Below are 15882 nucleotides of genomic sequence, written 5' to 3'. Positions count from 1 at the left end.
GGATAATCAAAAGGGTTTGAATATTGCAGGTTTGGACACTGTGTTTTTCACTGGGTGTCTATATGTTCTCTCTCTCTCTCTCTCTCTCTCTCTCTCTCTCTCTCTCTCTCTCTCTCTCTCTCTCTCTCTCTCTCTCACACACACACATACATATATTATATATATATATATATATATATATATATATATATATATATATATATATATATATATATATATGTATTTATAATATATATATATATATATATATATATATGTGTGTGTGTGTGTGTGTGTATTTATATATATATATATATATATATAGACATATAGATATATAGATAGATAGATAGATAGATAGATAGATAGATAGATAGATAGATAGACAGATTGATAGATAGATATAGACATATATATATATATATATATATATATATATATATATATATATATATATATATATATATATATATATAAACACTCCCAGTGTAATTCTGTTTAAACGACCGCCATGCAAACTATTTATATTTACGAATACCGTAAAATCTATCCACGGTGTAGATAGATTTTCCATTTAAATCGAGAGAACGCGCACAGTATTTAAGCGCCTTTCATTTTCTGACTAATCTTCATTTGAAAAAGGGGGAGACGCAAAAATATCAAAATTAAATCACACTCTTATTGGGAAGGGGAGAGGAAACAAGATTTAATTTCCAAATCAGTTTCCGGGGGCGGGAATTTTCTCTCTCTCTCTCTCTCTCTCCCTCTCTCTCCCGCTTTGACCAATCAGTGCGAAAAAATTGTTGGAGTCAGTTAAAATTTTGTTTCAGGATTCTTCAATTTTGTCTTTTTAAACGTCAGCAGAGCACGAATCAAACGTTATTGTATCTAATAATTACTTACTGTTGGCTTAGTTTCGACGTAATGATTATTATAAAATGGCGATTTGAATCGGTGAAAATTTATTGACAAAAAACTTATTTATTCTCTGTAAACATCAGCAAAACACGAATCAAACGTTATTATATTTAATAATATCTTACTGTTGGCTTAGTTTCGACGTAATGATGATTATAAATTGGTGATTTGGAATCAGTGAAAATTAATTTTAAAAAATACTGTTACTTCTTCTCTGTAATCATCAGGAAACCACGAATCAAAAGTTATTATGCCCATACTAACTGTTGTCTTAGTTTCGACTTAGTGAAATGATTCATTGTATTTATCAACATAATAATTCATACAGATGTGATGAATATTTTTTATTAGTAGTGCTCATTTGTCACCAAAGTTATTATTATTATTATTATTATTATTATTATTATTATTATTATTATTATTATTATTGCTGCTCATCTCTGATCTTACAGAGTTTTTTTTCCGTTGTTAGCACAATTTATCATACATTTGTCACCAATATTATTATTATTATTATTATTATTATTATTATTATTATTATTATTATTATTATTATTATTATTATTATTATTATTATTATTATTATTGCTCACCTCTGATCTTGCAGAGGCCTATTTCGTTATTAGCACAATTTTTCATGTAGTCGTAGCCATTATTATTATTATTATTATTATTATTATTATTATTATTATTATTATTGCTCACCTCTGATCTTGCATTATTTCGTTATTAGCACAATTTTTTAGTTATCCATTATTATTATTATTATTATTATTATTATTATTATTATTATTATTGCTCACCTCTGATCTTACAGAGGCCTATTTCGTTATTAGCACAATTTTTCATGTAGTCGTATCCATTATTATTATTATTATTATTATTATTATTATTATTATTATTATTATTATTATTATTATTATTATTATTATTATTACTACTACTGATGTTCATCCCTGATCTCACAGAGGTGCCCGGGACTTCATAGCGCCCGACGGGGACAGATGACACATTAATCATCTAGCGATAATGACAGTCAAACCGGGTCATGTTGTAATGACTTTCATGTTTGATGAAAGTCATTACAACATGGGGGAGCGGGGGGGGAAAAATGAAAGTCGTCCCCAACTTAACCGATCATTTGTTTGAGTAATGAACGTGCGACATGTGTTATGATTATAACATGTACGCCCCCGCCCCACCCAACCCCCGCCCCCATACGGGGTGACAGTAAATCCCAAGACGACCCGTGAATCTGCGTGCGGCTGAAGGGAGACATGTTTATGTATACGTGAAATATACAGAAGAATTTATAATTTTTTTGTGGTAGTCTAGGACGGAAGGCATGTTCATGTATATGTGAAATATACATGAAAATTTCTCGTGTGTTTTGGGTGTATGTTTAGCGTGAACTTGCGTTTGTATGGATGCGTGTATGCATGCGTGTTTATGTACGTGAAATATACACGTTATTTGTTGTGTGTGTGTGTGTGTGTGTGTGTGTGTACGTTTACCATAAACTTTCGAAGACTTTCGAGCGATTAGAGAACTGTTTTTGTATACGTGAAATGTACAACTAAAATTTTTCTTCTTGTGTGTATGTATGTGTGTACGGTAAAGTTGCGTGCAACGAAAAACATGTTTATGTATACGTGAAATATACACGAAAATTTCTCTTCATGCGTGCTTGTGTTTGTGTGCGTATTTCTCGCATATTTTCCATCCCCTCTGACACGCGAACATAACGTATAATAATTGCCGTTATACATTCATTTGTTCGACCATTCATAATATTCCCCATTGCCGCCGAACAATTACAGTCTGGGCCGTAAATGCAATCCATGAATAGTAAACAATCATTCATTATTCATTCTCTTTGTCATTCATTATTCATTCATTTGTCACGATATTGCCGACTATTTGGGTCATTTTTTTTTTCCCAACCAGGCAGAACACGATGGCTCACAAACATTGCTGTTCCCGTAGGGGGTTACTGCCGTCAGTACACCTCATGCGGTGCACTGTAGGCATTACTTATGGTTCTTTGCAGCGTGCCTTCTTTAGGGCCCTAGCTGCGACCCTTTTCGTTCCTTTTACTGTACCTCCGTTCATATTCTCTTTCTTCCATCTTACTTTCCACCCTCTCCTAACAAGTTGTTTGCTAGTGCAGCTGCGAGGCTTTCCTCCTGTTACACCCGTCAAACCTTTTTACTGTCAGTTTCCGTTTCAGCGCTGAATGACCTCAGAGATCCCAGTGCTTGGCATTTGGCCTAAATTCTATATTCAATTCAATACACACATTGTTGTGACGGTAAATACATATTTTTTTAGAGCTGGAAGTCTAATGAAAAGTTATTGCATTAATGAATTTTCAGGTTTGGTCATCAATAGTAATATATTTGCTGTATCAACTTCATTATTTTGATGAAAACGGGGAAATGGAGAATGAAAGCAAAAGTCAAGCAAGAAGTGTGAAAATGAAGGAAATTATTGTTATTTTTTTTATTTATAAAAGTCTTGCTTTCTATATATATATATATATATATATATATATATATATATATATATATATATATATATATATATATATATATATATAAAGAAATTACTTTTAAGAAAAATCTTGCTTTCCGGATATTTATATATATATATATATATATATATATATATATATATATATATATATATATATATATATATATATATATATATATATATATACATATATATATAATATATAGAAAGTTCAAATGCATAAGTAACACCTAAAATTACATTTAAATTTTTTCTCATGCCTAAGAATATTTCATAAATCCTAACAATATAACACCAAGTGCTGACAGAGATCTGGACTCCCAAATTTCAGAGTTGGCCCCGTCAAAAATCTTTCCGGATAAGGAAACTTACTAGTCCCAGCCGCTGCAAAATAAACCATTTCTAAATCTGGACCTTTAATCCCATATTCCGATTTCCTCCTGCAGGTGCTGGCCGAGGACCCAGACAGAATAGACGATGGGCGGCTCGTCTACAGCGTAGGGGGCGAGGGCGTCGACGACCACGACCCCAAGAAGGCTTTCTTCACGATCAACCCCCATTCGGGAGAGCTCATCCTGCTGCGGGTAAGACTCACTTTCTTTCTTCGGGAAAGACCGACTTTCATTGTATACTGACTTTGTTCGGGTAAGACTGACTTTCTTTGTTCGGGAAAGACTGACTTTCATTGTGTACTGACTTTGTTCGGGTAAGACTGACTTTCTTTGTATACTGACTTTGTTCGGGTAAGACTGACTTTCTTTGTATACTGACTTTGTTCGGGTAAGACTGACTTTCTTTGTTCGGGTAAGACTGACTTTCTTTGTTCGGGTAAGACTGACTTTCTTTGTATACTGACTTTGTTCGGGTAAGACTGACTTTCTTTGTATATTGACTTTGTTCGGGTAAGACTGACTTTCTTTGTATATTGACTTTGTTCGGGTAAGACTGACTTTCTTTGTATACTGACTTTGTTCGGGTAAGACTGACTTTCTTTGTATATTGGCTTTGTTTAGGTAAGACTGACTTTCTTTGTTCGGGTAAGACTGACTTTCTTTGTACACTGACTTTGTTTGGGTAAGACTGACTTTCTTTGTTCGGGTAAGACTGACTTTCTTTGTATACTGACTTTGTTCGGGTAAGACTGACTTTCTTTTTTCGGGTAAGACTGACTTTCTTTGTTCGGGTAAGACTGACTTTCTTTGTATACTGACTTTCAGTAAGAAAGGTGGGGCTCCACCAAAAAAAAAAAAAAAACCCAGCTACTGCTACATTCATCTTTGAACTTCTAAACCAAAGATGAATCACTCGTACAGAAGCTTAGACAGCGTCAGATGCGTGCACAGAATTCATATATCTTAACCATGCACATCCTGGTCAGCCACCATAGTACAGCATTTCATTTGTAATCACATCGACTCTGAGCGCATTTCCATTATTAAACGTCGTGATTGCCTGCCTTAGACACGCACAATCCTTTCATAAGTATTCTCTTAATTGCCTGTCACGCAGCCTCAAAATCCCTTTCCTAAGATTTCTCAAAGTTGGATTAACCGCTTTCAGCTCCTTTTAATATTCTGATCTGGGTCCTCTGTATCCTGTACATTCATCTACTCTTTTGAGTAATATCCTCGTCGACGTCAGAATATTTTATCTTCAAAGATAAAATATTCCTCTGCATGTTTTAATCCAAGATAGATCTCCTCATTTACTTCCTTAAATTCACCACGAAATGTGTATCACTTCTCTGTGTTTATCTTTCACTTTAGTTTTATTATTCTTTCGTTTGTATGCTTTTATTATACAAAGCTCTTCTCCGCCCTGCAGTTTCACTATATAGATCTTTTATTCCTTCAGTAATCTGCTTATCTTATTGTCCCTCCTTGCACTTCTCTATTTCCGTTTTTGCTTTTATTTTTCCTCTTTGGGGATAATGATGGCCCTTTTTAGATGATGGTGTTCCTGGATGCTGCTTTCAGTTTTTACTGAGAGGTTCACTTCTCTCTATTACAGATATGAGCACAAAGTGAATCCTTCCTATGTTATTAGGATCTCATTTCATTTTTATTTTCGTTTTACCTGAAAATAATAAGCAGGTATACCTTTATCTCCTCCTTTTACACTATTATCTAGTTTTTATATGTACGATGTATCTGTAGATATTTTTAACAAACTTTTTTTTCTCGTTTTTGGACGGCGCAAACTATGTGTTCATACATAACAGGCACGCCTGTCTTGTATGAAAACTAACAATCTAACAAAACTAACTAACAATCTAACAGCAAAGCAATATCTTCTCTCCCATATATCTTTGCATTCAAATCACATAGCACATCCACCCTTGCTCAATTTCCAGTCCTGTTTAGATAAAGATGCAGGTATCGTCATGTACGTTCTCCTTCATTTTCACTTTTTATGGACCTTTATACATTCACTTGGGCAATTTTTTTTTTTATTTTTATACCTGCTATGCTAATCTTCAGATACAGCATGCCTGGACTAACATTTTTACTTTTTATTTATTGCCACGGGCTTCTTATTACAATAAAGATACTCCTCTTCTCTTTCCTTATATCACACTCACACCAAATACAGTCACTATTTGCTTTCTTAAATCTTAAACACTTCTATTTAGCAATAACTTCACAAAGAGGCATAGCATCGAGTTTCGCTCTCTATGCAAATATACTGTAATGCTCATGCATTTCTTTCCTTCTGTGCCACAATCTTACGCATTTAGAGCTCCAAGACTTGATATATTTTTTTGTAATTTAATATCTCTGGGTTGAGTGTCAGTACATCACATTGAATCAAGGGAAGGTAGCATACACATAGAGACTTGGCATCGAACCACTTTTCCTAAAATGGAGAGAATCCAAAGAAGAAAAACTTAGTGATCACTGTCACATTCGTGTTAAAATCCCTGAGTCTTGGGTGAACATCCTGTGCAGGAAAATTAGCGGCTTTGTATACTTGCACTGAGGTTCATCAGTAGTGTGTCGAGCTTTGGAACTTCCTGGATACTGAGAACCTTCCTTTACCAATTATCTCTTTCGCCCAGTTTATCCAACACTTTTCTAAGTCTTCGTTGCCAGGCAGCAAAAAATGCGTTTTGTTCACGCGTCGTAGATTCTTAATCCGTTTTGTTACTAAGATATATAAAATTCTCCTCCTCCTCCTCCTCCTCCTCCTCCTCTCCTCCTCCTCCTCCTCCTCCTCCTCCTCCTCCTCCTCCTCCTCCTCCTCCTCCTCCTACTACTACTACTACTACTACTACTACTACTACTACTCCTCACACTCTTATACCAAAACATTAAACTTTTCTGACTCTTTGCTATTAGTTTGTTGTGTTTGCAGTACCTCAAAAATCCATTATTCAATTTAAACTTTGCAAATCTAATCATACTCTTTTTTTTTTTTAATTCATATTTCTGTCTGGAGAGAGAGAGAGAGAGAGAGAGAGAGAGAGAGAGAGAGAGAGAGAGAGAGAAAGAGAGAAAAAATCTGGTACTTTTTCTTTACTTATTTTGCAGTTTCTCAAGATTAATTAAAAGTCCATTGTAACTCGATTTCAATGGCGATGGTTCTTCTTTTGTTTTGTGTCGATTTTGTTTCCTTCAGTAGTTGTAACTTTTTCGTACCTTTCGTTATTTTACTAGAAGTCTATTTTCCATCTTTGTGTGTATTGAAGAAAAGGCAAGAACCGCGCAATGTTTATCAGTTAATCTAACTCAGTGATGTAAAATCATGAGGCGTCCATTGATATTCCAGGCACGGACGATTTAAAAGTACTTTATTGAAGAAAATATTAAGGACAAAAGTTGACAGAGTAATCCCACCAAATTCTATGTAAGAGTTCTTTCACGAAAAGGGAGCCCAATTACACGAGGTGAAGAATATTAAATTATGAAGCTTATAGCAGAGACTCGTGATAGAAAATGCTTAATACTGTTGAATCAAATTTTCTTAATCTACTTATCAGCCTTATCATCTCTGGCTTGACTTAATAATCTAGGTGACGTTTTGATATTGGAATGTCAGTACAGCAGTAATATAAAAAGATTAACAATTGCTGTTTGTATTATTTTTATTTACGACTCTACAATATCTTTTTTGAGATCTTCGAAGTGTTATCATATTTTTTGTAAAAATAAAAATATATGATTATAAGAATTATTATATAATTGAAGAGTAATAGCACGATAATTTTTGGTGTTGCTGAAATCATCATAATTTTACTACCTAAAATTAATACTTTATAATTTATTGATAACTTTACTAAAAGTAGTGGTGGGAGTTAGATGAAAACTGAGATTGTGTATGAGATCTGAGCAAAGTTTCTTTTCCAACTGTGGTAAATTTTATCATAATATTATCCGTATATTATACTGCGACGTAGGGACATATGCATATATAATACTGTGACACGGACCCTCATCGGGCAACACTTCCCAGCACTCGCTGGGTCGTAAAACTGGTGCTCTCAAAAACGAGCAACTGGATTGCTCGTTGCCCTGATGAATATCGCCGTTAACATGTGGGAAACATCCTGTCATAAAATCTTTACATTAACCTCATTGAGACATTTGGCAGCCCCCAGTGCTGCATTGTGGAGGATAATGCGAGAAAATCCTCATAGCATTGCTTCACCCCCAAATTCCTCATAATATTGCTTTCACCTCCAAATTCCCTCACATATTATTGCTTCTCTCCAAAACTCTCTCACATATTATTGCTTCACCCCCAAATTCCCTCACATAGTATTGCTTCACCCCAAAATCCCTCACATATAAATGTTTCACCCCCAATTTCCCTCACATAATATTGCTTCACCCCAAAATCCCTCACATAGTAATGTTTCACCCCCAAATTCCCTCACTTATTATTGCTCCACCCCCAAATTCCCTCACATAGTATTGCTTCATCCTCAAATTCCCTCACATAGTATTGCTTCATCCTCAAATTCCCTCACATAAAATTGCTTCACCCCCAAATTCCCTCACGTAGTATTACTTTCACCTCCAAATTCCCTCACATAGTATTGCTTCACCCTCAGATTCCCTCACATAGTATTGCTTCACCCCCAAATCCCCTCACATAGTATTGCTCCACCCCCAAATTCCCTCACATAGTATTGTTCCGCACCCAAATTCCCTCTCATAGTATTGCTTTCACCTCCAAATTCCCTCACATATTATTGTTTCTCTCCAAAATTCTCTCACATAGTATTGCTTCACCCCCAAATTCCCTCACATAGTATTGCTTCACCCCCACATTCCCTCACATAGTGTTGCTCCACCCCAGAATCCCTCACATAGTATTGCTCCACCCCCAGAATCCCTCACATAGTATTGCTCCATCCCCAAATTCCCTCACATAGTATTGCTTCACCCCCAAATTCCCTCACATAATATTGTTTCACCCCCAGATTCCCTCACCCAGTCTTCCCCAAATTTCCTCACATACTATTGCTTTCACCCCCAAATTCCCTCACATAGTATTGCTCCACCCCCAGATTCCCTCACCCATTCCTCCCCAAATTTGCTCACGGGATAGTTTGACTTTATAGCTGGTTTTATAGGCCCTATGCGACAGATGTCTGGTGCTCATTGACAAACCGAATCATATCGTCGGCTTCATTGTCCTCTAGAAAATCCCGCAATATATATTTTTACGTTCCGTTCTCGGATTTATTCCCCCACATAAAGCTGTCAAGGGAGCTAGGTCTTGTAGCGTCTGTTCCAGTTAAAGTGCTTTATCGTTTTTATCTTTATTTTTTATTCTCTGGTGGAATGGGGAGAGAGAGAGAGAGAGAGAGAGAGAGAGAGAGAGAGAGAGAGAGAGAGGAGAAAACGTACGACCTGTGTTTTTGTATTCACTTAGCAATTTTATAACTATTTGCATAAGAACAGTTACGAGCACATCATATAATATAATTTATTTTTGTGAAGGAGGACGAAGACTTCCACAACACTATCAATACATGTCTGAGTTTGCAATAATAAGAAATAGCTAGGCTTTTTAATGTATAAATGTAGTTTGGTTTAATGTAAGTATTTAGGTGTAGATTTGTGGAGTTGTTGGGCCCGATTCATATTAGAATATGGAAAATTGAAAAAAAAATATATGCATTGACAAGCTTTGCAAATAATTAAGTACATTGTCTGCTTTCAGTTTTCAAAAGGCTTCTTGTTATGTTGAGAGAGAGAGAGAGAGAGAGAGAGAGAGAGAGAGAGAGAGAGAGAGAGAGAGAGAGAGAGAGAACGCCCCAAAGTAACAAGGTGTCATATAATTCTCAAGGACAGTGTTGAATTACTCGAGGGTCCGTGAATTTTAAAAGCTAAGTACTTTTTTCATGACTGCCTGAAATCATCGTAGTATCATAAACGGCGCCATGTCAGCGAACGACAAATTGCACAAAGAGTTGTGTCAAATCACCTGAATAACATCCTTTCAGTTAACCAAATCTAGTGCATTACATTTTCACTAAAATACGTGAGTAACATGACGGTCCTTCGAAAGGGCGAAATTATTATATCTTACCACTTAACAGTGTATATTGAGCAGCAGTGTTGCGATGTGTTATATAGAATACTCTGTGTAACACTGGGTAATAACACTTAATTCTGTGTCAGTCCCATCCTGATATCTTTTTTTTTTTAGGGCATTGCCGTAAGAGACATTTATAATTAAACATTACAGAGTTGAAGTCCCTTTATCGCTTGCCAATAACAATCTGTCATTCAGTCCTGAATTCTGAACCTGGTCCTGTTCAACTACGTGTTTGAGTGTCATTTGATACTTGAATGTTTCGAAAAAAAAAAAAAAAAAAAAAACAGAAAACCCATATATCAGTAGCTTTGAAAATCGCTTGGATTCAGCCGTGAACAATCGGGAATGTAATTCCGTTCAATTTCGGCATGAATGCGAGGATTGCGAGGCCTGAATGGAAGTCCCTTACTGATGAACCGATTCAGCATCAAAGCTTTGATTGATTTATGGAGATTAACATTGCACAGGGTAATAATGTTGGCCCATGTTGAAATTTACGGGACGTATCGACTGCGTTGTTCCTGTACAGCGTGGCAAATAGAGAAGATTCATCCTGGTACGTTTTACTATGATCGACATAATTCAATTTATTTCATGGCAATTGAATGGTATTTTTTCGAAGTATGATTAATTTCATCAATGTATCCAGGGAAGAATATAGAACCTTCTCCCCCTCCTTCTCTCTATCTTAGCAATGACCCTTAGATGTTTTATAAGGATATTATAAAAATCATAGTACAAATTAGTTATACCATTTCCCAACTTGAAGAGGATAATTGTGGGTTCCTTGAAATTAGGAACATAAGACTGGAAATTTCTTCGAGAAACACTTGGATAAACCATCGTGCACCTGGATGATCAGATAATTGGGCTACCGAGGATTTCACCTCACTTGATAAAAGACCTTGTTAGGCCAGATAGGTCAGGAGAGAAAAATAACTAAAAGAATGTAAATAGGAGATCTAAGTTGATGGTGTAATTTTCTTAGGTTTTTGCTTACCAGGAAAATGTGTAGACATTTTAGTGGCTAATGAATATTGATTTTCAATTTAAATATTTCATTAACTTTATACAATGTGAGTTCAGCTTATATGTATTTTTATCCCTCTGGCCGGAAGTAAAACAAGTAGAAATGGTATTGCTTAGTGAAAATGAAATACTTTATACATCTACTAACTATTACAAACACTAACCACAGTACAATATCGGTTTTATATGAGAAAAATATAATGATTATTTTTTTAAAATGTAAATGCAAATTCATCTAAATCCATTACTACAGAGATTTTTTCTTTTCCTCTTGCAGGCACTTGACAGAGACCCACCTTCTGGCCGAGATAAATGGGAGATCAGAGTCCAGGTACGGGATGGCCAACGCGTGCCCTCCTCCCTGGCAGCCGCCAGTGCAAGAAGACCAAAAGTATCCTTAGACCAGTACCCTACAAAGAGTGATTCTAGGGATAGCCCGTCTCGACGCCCCCCTACGTCTCAGGAGAGTCTAGAGCAGCGCTGGGGATTTAGGAAGTCCTTAGAACAGCATGGAAAGTCCCCTTTCCGCCAAGAAATGCTGAGTGACCAACCTTTCCCTAGTCCAGTGGGTCATTCTAGAATTGGCAGTTCTGCTCTGTCATTTTATGACGGACTGGAAACAGCAGATAGAATGACGAACATGAGGAAATCCGAAAGGCGCTTGGCTGATAAAACTGACGGCTGGGGCAACAGAGAAGTCGATAACACGAGCAAAAGTAATAGCGAAACACACTCTTCAAATCCAAAGAGAAATTCAAAAAAGAAGCTTTTCAGTCAGAGGAGACTGAAGGAAAGTGAAAAGAGAAGAAAGATGAGGGATAAGAACCATCAAAATAAGCTTGATTACCGTGAAAGAGGCCAAATGCAAGAAAACAAATTAAGAATATCACAGAATGAAGAGAAAAGACCCAAGAATCTCCGTTTGAGATTACCCTCTCACTCCCTGCTGAAATTCAAGCCTCCAAGACGTCCTAGAATATTGCCCAGGGGGTGGATAGAAGAAGAGGTCTCTCCTGGGAGTGCAAAGAGCAATTTCAGCGGCAGATGGAAGGCCTTCAAACCTAGAAAATCCTCCAGAACTGTCAGGTTCCCCTGGAGAAAGAAACACCAGAAGGGGTCACCCCCGAAACACAGACATTCCGCTGACCTCTACAGTGACCTCGTCAAGGTATCGTCACCTCCTAGCACTGACGTCGTAACTGTGCCCGAAGAAAAATATGGACAGCTCCTGCAAGAAAATGGCAAAAAGCACATCAAGAGGCACCAAGGTTCTTATTACAAAAGTCATAACACTAGCGATTTCATTTTGGGTTACTATCCCCTCAGAGAGTGTCCTTATGTATTTAGCAGCCTTGCACTTAACTCGACAACAGAGCAAAACAGCTTTCTTGGGAGTCGCAGAACGATGCACAGAGACTGCGCAGACCGTTATACCAGTGAGGGTGTCAAGCACCAGTTGCTTCCTCCAACAGTTCACAAACTGGATAAAGCCTTAATTCCGATTAGGCGACGCCACCGCCGGTATGTCAAGAGGTTTGCCCCTCTGGATAGTGGAGGATGTCAGGATTACGGAGATTTTTCCCTGGAGGATGAAGAGGAGGAGGAGGAAGAAGAAGAAAACCTCTTTACAGTTACTAGCAGAGCAAGAGACGCCCTTCCTGATCTGGCTGACGTCATCGCTGGTATCGGCGACGCGGGAGGGGGCGGGGGAGGTAGGGTCCACGTTGTCGAAACCGTCGTGACTGTTGTGGTGAAGGATGTCAATGATAATCCGCCGGTCTTTCCTAACTCGACTATATTCGGGGAGGTTCAGGAAAATGGACCCATTGGTAAGTACAGCTCAAAAATGTTCTTGGTATTCTGAGTAGTTCCCAAAATACTTGGTGCGATACAAGTAGTTTGGTTTCCAAATGAAGTATGTCTCTAATTATTCTTCTTTCTCCTTTTATTTTGTGCGTTCTTGTGGTGTGGCCAAAAAAAAGAAACTATATAATTACACTATGAGGAATACGAATATTCTACTATAAAGGAAAGAAGAAAGACCAACAATAAAACAAATTTTTCCCTTTTATTAATAATCCTACGTATTGGTTCCCTCCTCACTTTCATATTCACTTTACTTTTTCACACGTTTTATTAATTACACACACCTTTGTACTCCCTGCATATACATTTGAGCCATGAATGCAGTAACAAAAGCAGACTCGAAACCAGAAGAGTTTCCCTTTCCCTCGTATGACTGCCGTCCGAGTTCTGAAGCAATTGGAGCAAACAGTCCAGAATTGGTGTTTGAAAGGAAATGAACATTTCAGTGTCCTCCTCTTTGGTGTCAAAGCAAGAGTGACGGGGAGTAAATTGACTTTTTTCCAAGAATTTCTGTAGCTCTGAAGTGTTCAGTTTAGTTTTATGTGGCATTTATTGGTGAAGTTATGTCTTTTCATATAGAGGAGGCTAGGGGAGGGGTAGCCCTGTTAAAATCTGACATAAAAATCGTGTGCCTTATGTTTAAAAAATGTGTTCCTCCCTCGAGTGTTGCAGCCATTAAGTGAAAGCTTTGTTAACATTGTATTTCCCCCTTTTTTTATATAGCCTTTTTTTCTGTAATCTCATATTTATTAGTTCAATACTTGATACGAGGAAATTACGTTTGATAAATTTGCCAAGAGTGGTAAAAATTAGGCGCAGCTAGACGATTTAACATGCACCCTGTTCTGAACACCCATTAGTACAACTTTTACTGGACAGTTTGGATTTAAAAGCATTGAATGACAAAGCTCATTGTTTTTGCTGCATTATATTTTATAGTCAGTTATGGGTGACATGACTTTTCAGAGTAAAGGTTTATTTTTTATTTAGGCTTATAGTCGTATTGCATTCCTATGATTTGACAAGGGAATATAGACCAAGTGTTGAAATGGTATCACAGATTCTGAATGCCATTGTTGATACTTAGAAAACTAGGCATCACCTACAGGTAATGACAGACATTCTAAATCATTCATGAAGAAATTGAGATCAGTAATCCAATGCATATTCAGATTTTCATAATGAAGTCATTAATTAACTCTTTTCATTATGAAAACAATGTTACGTATTTTTCCCTGCACACTTGTCACTGAACTGAAACAATCTCACACTGTCATCTGGCAAAAGAAAGTAGTTCATCAAAGATTTTATCCCCTTTTTATTCTTATTATACCAGCAGAACGTAATATTCTAAGATTCATTCTGATTTTCGTGCTTGCTTTAACCGTTTATAAGAAACGAAGCTACCGTATTCTTCTTGATTAGGTACCCCACGTGCTTTAAAGCATTCGTTTTCTTCGGAGGGGACGACTGCGCCTAGAGAAAATGTGACTGTATAGTTTTGTATGCTGTTATTGTGGTTAGGTTATGCAGACTGGATCATGCCCAGAGAAGCAGCCCCACCTTCACCTTTATTTTAAGAGCCCATTTTATGCAGAACAGGGAAATTATTAAATTCAGGGCGCCATCTGTGACTATCTTAATGGTTTCGCTATATCTGGCTACCACACGTGGTCCTATAAAAGGGAAATCCTTAATCTGAAGTTATGTTTTTTTTTTTCTTTTGTAAAAGCGAATGTTTTTAAGAATATTATAACCCTCTACAGGTAGAAAGTTTCAGAGGACGAATGCCGGCGTTGTAGAGTTTTTACTTTTTTTTTTAACCGAATGTCTTTAAACTGAGCCTTCGCATGACTGTTGAGGTCCGTGGCAATGGAACTAAAAATTCAGGGATAGTATTTGAGGGGGGAAATGACTCTTTCCGCTGTCCCTTTGATGTCAGAGAGACCAACAAGGGGAAGCAAACGCAGTTTGTTGGTTTGCTAACGATTGATTCTAAGACAACATGAAAACGCGGGAAAAAAAGCGAAAGACCGACTCACTTGGTTTTGTTGTGTACAAACAAAAGTTCTCGTTACCTCTTTGCTGCCGTGTTTCCTTGACCAGAATTTGCACAGACTTTTCTGAAATGTCTGAGTTCTTAATTATTTGTATTTCCCGTTAGCCACACGTGCTACTGAAAGGAGAAAAACTGGCGTAGGCCTATAAAATCGGCATTTATATAATTGTGTGTGTGTGCTGGAGTGTATTGTGCTAAGAAACCAATTTTATACAGCATTCTTAGGCTCACTTTCTCCTTTCTTTACTGTTTATCGGTAAATAAAAGCCTTTTCTAGTATCTAAATGTCAAAACGAAATTTGGGAATTTTCTTAATGAGGATAAAGATGACTTACTGGAGCAATGGCATTCAGGCCGTGTCGTTCTTCCCAGTGTATTTACATAAAGACTCGAAAACCAGAGAGACTTTCGCGGGAGACGCCGTGGGGACATTAGTATTCTGTTTGGTACCACCCAATTAAGGCCCTGATCTTTCTCGTTTAAGACTCGCTTCTGTTGTGTTTGCGTCAATGCCTGTTAAGAGATTTCTATTATTTTACTTTAGCTTTTCGTGGATTGAAGGAGTTGCTTTCTTCATCTTAACTATGTCGCATTTTACAGAGATAAGCTCAGGTTGTACTAGGCTCAGTGTGAATATAGATTGCAAACCCAGAGAAATTTTATTCGCTGCTTTATGCTTTTAAGTCATTCTAGTGCTTTTGGGAGCAAGATATTTCTCTGCGAGAAAAGAAACCTTTGTGAAAATCAAAAACTTCATTCGTCAGACCTTTGGAGCAATGAATTCAATGCTTTGTTAGAAGGCTGCTTTTCAGTATGTATTTGAAAGCAAGGCCAAGTTTGTCAATGCCCACTTTCTAAAACTCTTAGTTGTCAACGCAAGATATTCAACTACGTCTTATTTCTTTTACTTCCGGGTGGGTAACCTTCGACAAGACGCTATTACGAGA

The 15882-nt window shown here is 37.0% G+C and overlaps 1 protein-coding gene across 1 annotated transcript in view; it reads left to right on the top strand.

The window, feature by feature from the left end:
* Positions 1-15882, top strand: part of LOC136850841 (putative neural-cadherin 2) — an 812567-nt gene that overhangs the window by 734004 nt on the left and 62681 nt on the right. Inside the window, 2 exon segments of the mRNA XM_067124862.1 lie at positions 3879-4016; positions 11288-12839. Coding sequence (XP_066980963.1) covers positions 3879-4016; positions 11288-12839 — 1690 coding nt within the window.

This window comes from Macrobrachium rosenbergii, chromosome 22, assembly GCF_040412425.1.
Source record: "Macrobrachium rosenbergii isolate ZJJX-2024 chromosome 22, ASM4041242v1, whole genome shotgun sequence".
Classification (NCBI taxonomy): Eukaryota; Metazoa; Arthropoda; class Malacostraca; order Decapoda; family Palaemonidae; genus Macrobrachium; species Macrobrachium rosenbergii.
The sequence above is the reverse complement of the archived record's forward strand: the minus strand, read 5'-3'. Positions and strand labels throughout refer to the sequence as shown.